The 8,823-nt window shown below is 39.1% G+C and overlaps 1 protein-coding gene across 1 annotated transcript; it reads left to right on the top strand.

Moving 5' to 3' along the window:
* Positions 1–3,402: 3,402 nt before the first annotated feature.
* On the top strand, positions 3,403–5,861 carry LOC121405555 (prokineticin receptor 2-like). The gene is made up of 2 exons (XM_041596825.1): positions 3,403–3,944; positions 5,789–5,861. Exons 1-2 carry the CDS (start codon positions 3,403–3,405, stop codon positions 5,859–5,861), a joined length of 615 nt encoding a protein of 204 aa, XP_041452759.1.
* Positions 5,862–8,823: the final 2,962 nt, after the last annotated feature.

Raw genomic sequence — 8,823 nt, forward strand, 5'->3', positions numbered from 1 at the left:
TTCACAGGTGAACGGAGGCGAGTGTGGATTAATCGCTTGGCAATCAACGTCCACTTAATATAATTCATCAACCGTTGAAATTATCTGTTATTGGTGTGCCTTACCGGGAATAAAGCTCATTTCCTCATTCAAGGAAAGCGATATTGAATTCATATTTCATTGTTTTGTCCTCACCTCTCTTAAGCCCATTACCACAACTGATAACTTGGGAAGAGACGATAGAGAGCAGCTGAGAAAACCTAGGCGGTATCATATCGGCTGATGTAGACTTGAAGCGACAAGGGCGACTTGGATGGTTGAAAGAGAGAAGAAGAGAAAGAGACACACAGACAGAGATGGGAGGGGGTACGAGAGGGACAGAGGAGGGGCAAGGAGATGAGGAGAGAGAGGAAGAGAAAGAGGGAGTGGGAGAGAAAGGAGATGCGATAATGCGATCTGACGAGGTCAGTGAGCGGTTATCGTCAACGATAAGAAATTAATATTTGGTTTCATCTATCCCCCCACCTGAGTATCTGTGTCGTTTTCCTCTATCTCACCCTTATATCCCATTACACAATAACAATTTTTTTTCTTTCTCTCTCTCTCTCCCTCCCTCTGTTCCCATCCCCTTCTTTTGCCAGTCGTATGTCCCGCTTTTTTAAAGCAAAATTTTCCTCTATCAAATTCTCTTCTATTTTCTCTATTTATGATTATTTCCTAATCATTATTCTTCCTTGTTTTTGCAGTGGCTCGTATCAAACCATATTAATGAATTTGATTTGATTTGATTTTTGAATTTGATTCGATTTTTGAATTTGAATTTTTTAATGTGCGGGATATTTAGCCCTATGACTTCTTCCAACATTATAATTTTCCTTTTTTCTTTTATTTTTCCTCTCCTTCTATATTATCCACCCCCCCTCTCTCTCTCTCTCTCTCTCTCTCTCTCTCTCTATCTTAATTTCCTGTTTTATATTGTGTTCATGTTGTATTGTATCCATTCTCTCACGCTTTGGCCCCATATCCCTTTCGTCCTTAATCAATCTTCCTGTTTTTTTCATTTTCTCCTTAGTCACCTAAGCCCCCCCCCCCATGTACACCCACCCTCTTACATCATACCCCCACCTCAACAAACCCACCCCATACGCATACACACGTTTCTTTTTTAATACGTGCACAATTTTGTGGCATTCTAATTTATATAACATACGAGTAAAAAAAAAAAAAAAGCCGCACGGACTCGGCACACAGACCCCCCCCCCATTTCTCCCCTCCCCCTTCTCTCTCTCTCTCTCTCTCATTTACTCATATACACACACACCCGCACATGTTGTCCACACAAACATACACACACACACACCCATGCACACCTTTGCCCTTCTTCCTCTCCGCGTCTCACACCCTGACAACCCTCTCCCACACACACACACGCCCACACCCATATCCGCGCACCCATCTTTCCCCCTCTGTCTCTCTCTTTCTCTGTCTTTCTCTCCTTCAAACCATCTCTCTCATACCTACACCCCTCACACACACAATTGCCCCTCTCCTTCTCTCCCTCCCACTCTCCCTGACCATACCAACCTTCTCACCCCCCCCCCCCCCTCCTTCACCTCTATTCCTATATCTACAATGTACTTTAAGTGCACCCCATGGCTCAAATTGGTGGCAATCATGCTCGCGATGGACGTCCAACGGCGCGTGGTGCCAGCGAGTTATCCGACCAACCGTGTATGACTGCTTGAAACTTTGACAAGTTTGCACATTGAAAAGAAAAGAAATAAAAGATTTCATAAATATATTCGATATCGCTGTTCATTACTTTCCTGAAGCAAAAACAATTGTTACTTGATTAAAAACAATCTACATCTAAGTTTAAAAAAAAATCGTGGGGCAGGATTTATTTTCCGATAGAATGGTTCTTTCCAAATACATGTACCTTAATACAGTATTATTAGGTTCATGCATTTGGGGAAAAAACATTCAATTGGAAATTTTTTTTTTCTATGAGAACCTCCCCTTCAAATAGAAGTTTGTTGGAGTCTGAAACTGAATACACTCTGCAGTGTTATAGTTTCACGTAAATTTTGTGAAATTAGAATAAAGTTCCTCCGCCTTTGTCCATTCATTAACTTTAAAAACTAGATGTATCCCTATTTTGAAAGTTAGAATATGCATTTGATGTGCAAATGAGTGACCAATGGGAAGCGTGATTTCAGATAAGATTTATTTTATCTATTCAACTATTTCCTTATAATACAGTCACACCCAGGAAACTGACACTGAATCGAATGATGGTATGCCATTTATGATCACGTATAGTAGTGTTTGTCGTCAAGATTTGGGTTCCCTAGTGTGACTGTACTCTCTAAATGCAAAGGAGCTAATCTGGTCCCTAATCAAGCCCCGATGGAGCGAGAGTTCAATCCTTTAAGAGCGAACCTCCATCTTTTTTGGAGTGAAAGTGTGCAGTTTTTTTTTTTAATTCCCTCCCAAAACTCTTTGAAAGGCCGAAATCTCACTCCATCAGGACCGGTCTCTCATCTCACTCCCGTGTAGGGGTGTGATTGGAGACAAGATTAGCTCTTTATTCGGTTTGCTTTCCGCATCTTTCACCACAACGATTCAAAGTTGGAAAAAAATACAAAAGATTTATGACATTTATTGGACAAAATTGCATTTATCAAATCTACAAATTTAGACATTGCTTGCTCATCTTCTTACTGAGAATAACCAATGATAAAAGCGGGGGGAGTCAAAATTAGAAATACGGAAACAATCGGCTTGAGATCAATTCTACCTCAAATGAGTAGCTTTGATTACTATGTTGTATTGTTCGAACAACAATATGGATTTGGCATTGAAATTCGAAGGGTTCACTTTTACTTCTTTTTAAAGTTTTAAATGGATGACTTTATTTCTTTAAAATTTCGATCAATGACGATCGTCCAGAGCCCGCGACATACGCACAGCTGGGTTTTCAGCTGATAACTTGCAGTGCTCAGTTTATTGGCTACCGTCCGTTCGCCTCATTTTATCCACCCTAAGAGAGAGCGCGCCAAGAGTGTGTCATTCATCTTGTCGTCTGCTTATAGCCAGCCTACGATATTTGATGAGCTCCACTGCGTCTGCATTTGAACCTTTAGCGTGTCATTTGGACAGCGTTCGTAACATCCAACACTTGATTTATTTGTGTTAACAGTACATGATTCAACTCAACTGAAAATGGAATCGCCCTGACGTACTTTTCCCCTACTTCTTAAATTTGTTTGTGAAAATCATCGCTCGAGTTCTCCACTTCACATAGTTTGAGAATAACGTTTGAGGACAGCGGACAGGAAAGTTTGTTCAAGTTTGGAACTATAACTTAAACTGATCTTTCGGTTAACTGTTAAAGGAAGCCTTCAATATCTATCTGTCAAAATGATGCCCAGGAACGTCCCGTACGTCAGTAGCGTCGTGGATACCTCGATCACCGACCCGAACATGGGAGATCATCCTCTCTCAAGGGTCTCCGCGGATTCCACCCTGACGTCGAACAACTTTTTCGACTACTCTTTCCTCCCGGAAAACTTTAGCATCGACTACGGTGCAAGCAGTTCCTACCTATCATGGTGGAATCAGACTCCGGGATTCCAATGCGAGATATTCCCTCAGACAGTCAGTACCAAGACTTTCCTCAGCGTCATCTTCGCCCTCGTCACCGTGGTCTGCGGCCCCGGTAACTGCCTCCTCTGCTTCCTCATCGCTCGACACAAGCGACTTCGAAGCGTCACCAACCTCCTAATCGCAAACCTAGCCGTCTCGGACGCCTTGGTCGCTCTCATCTGTGCGCCATTTTCCTTACAATATTACCTCGTCCAGAATTGGGTCCTACCCGACTTTATGTGCCCGGTGATGGCGACGACCAAGAACGTTTCTCTCTACGTCTCTGTCAACACCTTACTGGTAATTGCGGTCGACAGGTAAGTTTATGACACATCCACCGTTTCCCCGTAGACTATACATTGACTCACTTATGCTTCCCGTACACCTCTCCAATTTCGGCTGTAATATGAACCAATTTCCACCGTAAAACCCATTTTTGGCCTTTCATTACTTCCCTAAGTCAAGTTTAACACACGCTAGTCCATGTTGAACTCAGAGGATAAGTATAGAGAGTCAAGGCCTCAACAAGTTGAGCTCTTCATCGTTTCTTTGACAGTAAATGGTATAATTCCCCTTAAGTATTCATGATGTTTATGTTTATAGTTTCTGGGTCACTTTGTATTTCAATGTCGAGCTGTGACTGCGTACTTCACCTTAATTTTGTGTCCTGCAGGTAAATGTTTATAAGACTAATTATTTTATGTTGTAGTATTATTATCATCGCATTTATCGACGCCCGCTCTCACACACACAATAAACAAAATACACTGCATCTGAGTTTTTTTTTATTGAAATCATTATGATTTTATATAAATAATTTGTCAAAATGTACTGCAAAATTTTTAATATTCAATCTTAACATAACACAATTTTTCTACATGTCAAGCAGTATAATTATTCCCCTGCCTGGTATAGACACTAACGTGTTCAAGTATTTACTCTGCTATGCCTACTCATATAGGCCTACCACGAGCAAAGAACTTTTAAAAGCTCTCGGTGATCATGATTTAAGAACCTATACTTAACGATGTCTGAGCCGCAATCCAAGTTCAGGGCTTCGTTTCACGGAGCAACTTGTCATTGATTTTCCACCCACAGCTGTTATAAGCTGTTGAAATCAGTGCATCTGATTGGTTAAGATCAATTTGAGAGTTGGAGTTATTGACAAGACGCTTCATGCACTCCTCCCCAGGAGCAAACTCCATCGACAAGGGGGTGAAATGAAGGAATGGGGGTGAGGGTGTTGAAAAGTAGGTAGCTCCCTCCAATCCTAGTTAGGAGAACAACCGATTAAGGATGGATCTACTGGGTTAGGTCGGGGATTCTCAGGTCACATCAAAGATTTCTCGAGGAAAGAAGTTAGTGACAAGTCGCGCGAAGAAGCGCATTAAGTATTATTTGATATGGTTGTGTTTAAAGTCTTCAACATTTCCACACCCTATTCCCCGATCCCAGTGGTGCTATGTGCAATGGTTTGATATTATACGAACGATCGAGTCGTTATACTTTTTCATACATGACTATATTATACGAATGGAATAATGATAAGCAACATGGTGGGTGTGCTATGAACACAACAACAAAGTGAGCCCCATTTTTAAGACCTAAGTACCATAAATTTTAAACAAAATTATTAAAAGTTAACATGTTAACAGGAGTGCCCTGTGCAAAACATATCATTGATTTGTCAAATAATGTATGGATTTCTAGAACACACAGGTGATGGGAAGTCACAAGGGTAATTTGGGTTGATTTTGTCATGCGGATTTTTAATGGTTTTGGATATGTCTAAAGCAAAATCGCGATGCGTGTGATAAAGAACAGTTTAGAAGAGATAAAAGGAAGCGGACATGGTGGCTCAGTGGTAGAGCGCCCGCCTCATGAACAGTAGATCTTGGGTTCGATCCCCTGCCGAGCATTCATGCTTTCTTGGCAATCAAAATCACCACTAATCGCCAGACGCTTGACGTTTTAGAATGGAGGGGGGTATTGATAACATTAATAATGCAGGGCCCGCTGAGGGAACAGTTCGTTAGAGCTGAAATGGCTACCCTGGGTAAATAAGAACGATTGTCATTAGACAACAAATCAGCAGCATTCAAGAAATAAGGAGTGGTGGAAATCAGCCCAACCCTTCTCTTCTCAACCCACCTCACATTAGATATAAACATGACGAAGAGAGCTCAGGGTATGAAGACGGTCAAAGTTCAGAAGTGCAAGAAGGGTTTGGATGAGATATCATTTCGCAGACACTTCTTCAAGTCTTTGATAGGCTGTATCTTTATGATATCACTGACATTCTTGTTCTTCGAAGTATACCTCGAGCCCATTGGAGGTGATTTAAAGTTCGGTGTTGACTTCAGATTCACGTTTGATTCATTTCAAATTTCATCAAAGTTTCCATATAATACAATGATGAAATATATACAATGATGGTTTGGAGAACCCAGAGAAAGTAGTGTTTATGAAAAAGGGTCATCAAGTCGAAAGTCATAATTATGAATGAATTTAAGGAAATGTTTTCTACAAGACCATGAGGCTGTTGCATAAATCTTTTGCCATAAAAAAAATCTGGCAAACAAAATGTATGTCATTGACACGTAACACATTCAAACAAACTGTGGCCCCATAATGTAGAAATATGTCGAGAAAGGTAACTTTCAGGTGGTTTAATGCAAGCAAGTCACTTGAGCGGCCGAGCTAGGGTTTTCTTTTTCTTAAATGGGGAAACAATAGCCATCAATGGCATTCAAAGACGAATCAGTGACTCCATCATGATATCAGATAGTTGGTGCTATAAAAATCATATTGTTTCTTAAAAAGTTGGGACTGTTTGTATACAGACCACCCTTCCCTAAAAAGTGCGGGATATACCCCCCCCCCCCGCCGCCGCCTTGATGTACGCCAATGAGGAAACAATGGAAGACGGTGAGGGAAAAAAAGATTGCAGGGAAATACAGGGGGAAATTTTCAAGCATTAAAGTAATACTTTAGAATTTCACCATCTCCCTGCTAAAACCTTTATCGCTCGAGCTAAAACCAAACTCTGACTGAGAAAAATCGCCCGATATAAAATTTTGCTTTAACTTTATCCATGGACTTGAGGTTGTGAGTCGCAGCTTTAGACGAGAGATATCAACTGCATGATTTAAATAGAAAAATATATCACCAATAATCAATACCGTGAGGGGTTATCTACTTTTTCATGTGAGAAAGGGATTCTCTGCTTGGAGCGTAACCCGTAGCAACCAGCATTATTGATTTGATAAAAGAAATGAAAGCTTCGAGAAGGTTGGGCTCATCAAGAAGGGGATGAATTACATCCGATGAATACATTTTTTCCGAGATTTAAAACCCTGATTTTTTAAATGGCTACCACCGTGACCATGGCATGCACGATGACCCTCCTTTTAAATTATCTATATGGGATTATTTTCCCCTTGTCTATAACCATCTTTATTTTCCCCTTTGTAATGACGGGATTCCTTGAGTTATTACATAACTCGAACTTAATTCAGGGAGAAAACAAAAGACAATGAATAATGATGTTTGTGAAAGATGGATTTACTTTCTTTCAAATATACGGTATATTCTCGTTGAAATATTTTAATGGAGGTGGATTCATTAGAACATTCCCATCTCTTTAAACCGGAACCTGCCAAAGGCTATACATCGATAAAGCAAACCTTGACTTAAAGGTGTTTAGTAAATACCCATGATCTTTCGAAGATTGATAATCATTCATGCTTTCTTAGCAATCAAGTAACAAAAGAAACACCATCACCAAACCATGTACTGCGTTGCTCTTTGCGAACATGTTCTTAGGATTAACAACCATTGTAATAAATGATGATGATATTGATGATAATAAGAATAATAATAATAATAATAATGATAATGATGATGATGATGATGATTATAATGATGATGATGATAATGGTAATAATACGAAGGAGTTGCCGAAGTACACAATGAGTTTTACCAAACTCATTTAGGCGTTCGACTTTGACATGAGATAAAATATTTTCCTGTTATGTTGTATCGACTCATTGATTCATTTCCCATAGTGTAACTATAAAAAAAACATCTGTTCAGAGGGGAGGGGTGGCTTGAAATGCATTTAGACACAAAAAATTGTTGCAAAAAATGAATATGCATCAATCTATGACTGCTTAGTCTATTATTGAACAACGAAAAAAAAAACATCAGGTTTGACCAATGATACCTAAATCATTATACCATGACATGGAACGACTGTTACCATTGAAAGGTTAATACCTTGGCGGTATCGTATGTGAGTGGGCATGGCATCGGAAAGGGAGTGTGGTTTCTACGAAGTTGTTGTGTGGAGGTAATCACTGTAATTGTAGTGCTATACTCGGAAACTTTAGGGTGTTTAGTAACACCGCCTTGTCGGCATGTCCTTAGATCAATATTTAAAAGGGGAGTGGGCTTGGTTGTCAGATATGTAATTGATTCGAGCACAAATAGAGCTATCAAATGATAATGAAATTCAATCTTTCATAAAGATATTATTGTCATCACGATCATGAATATGTCTGTTCATGGCACGTTGTACAGTTATAGCTATACATTGCATTCTATGACCTGATGATACCACTGTGATAGGTTTGTGGTACATGTATATAGCACACCCTTGTTGATCAATCTTGAAGATGTATCAAACTTGTCGCGAAGTGGATGAATGGTTGGTTAAACTCGAATATTCTTGGTGCTCTTTCAAGATAACTTGAATCATAGGAATGTTTTTTAATTGATGTAATTTTATTGTTTTGTTTTATTGCAAAAACGATAGGAAACAATATAGGACCTTAATTTTCCTAATTATCAGTATCTGTTACCTGATATTCCATTTATTCATCCACCCACCCATGCAACCAATCATTCGCTCATTCATTCTATCCATCCATCCATTCATTCGTTCATTCCATCCAAATTATTATTCATTCATTTGTTTGTTTGTCAGATCATTAATTTATTCATATATTCATTCCATTCTTTCTTTTTTTTCACGTATCTATCCATTTATTTATCTATCTATCATTTTATTTATTTATTTATTCATTCATTCATGCATTTATTTATTTATTTATTCATTTATCTATTTTATAATTTATTCATTTATTATTCATTTATTCATCTATTCATTTATTTTCGTAAGATTAATGGATAAAT

Source organism: Lytechinus variegatus, chromosome 1, assembly GCF_018143015.1.
Source record: "Lytechinus variegatus isolate NC3 chromosome 1, Lvar_3.0, whole genome shotgun sequence".
Classification (NCBI taxonomy): Eukaryota; Metazoa; Echinodermata; class Echinoidea; order Temnopleuroida; family Toxopneustidae; genus Lytechinus; species Lytechinus variegatus.

What these genes read in the sequence shown, in the direction of transcription:
- LOC121405555 (XM_041596825.1), top strand. Translation starts at nt 3,403, where the DNA reads ATGATGCCCAGGAACGTCCCGTACGTCAGTAGCGTCGTGGATACCTCG. An exon ending in CTGGTAATTGCGGTCGACAG is followed by an intron (nt 3,945 to 5,788) that starts GTAAGTTTATGA and finishes ACCTCACATTAG; the next exon opens with ATATAAACATGACGAAGAGA.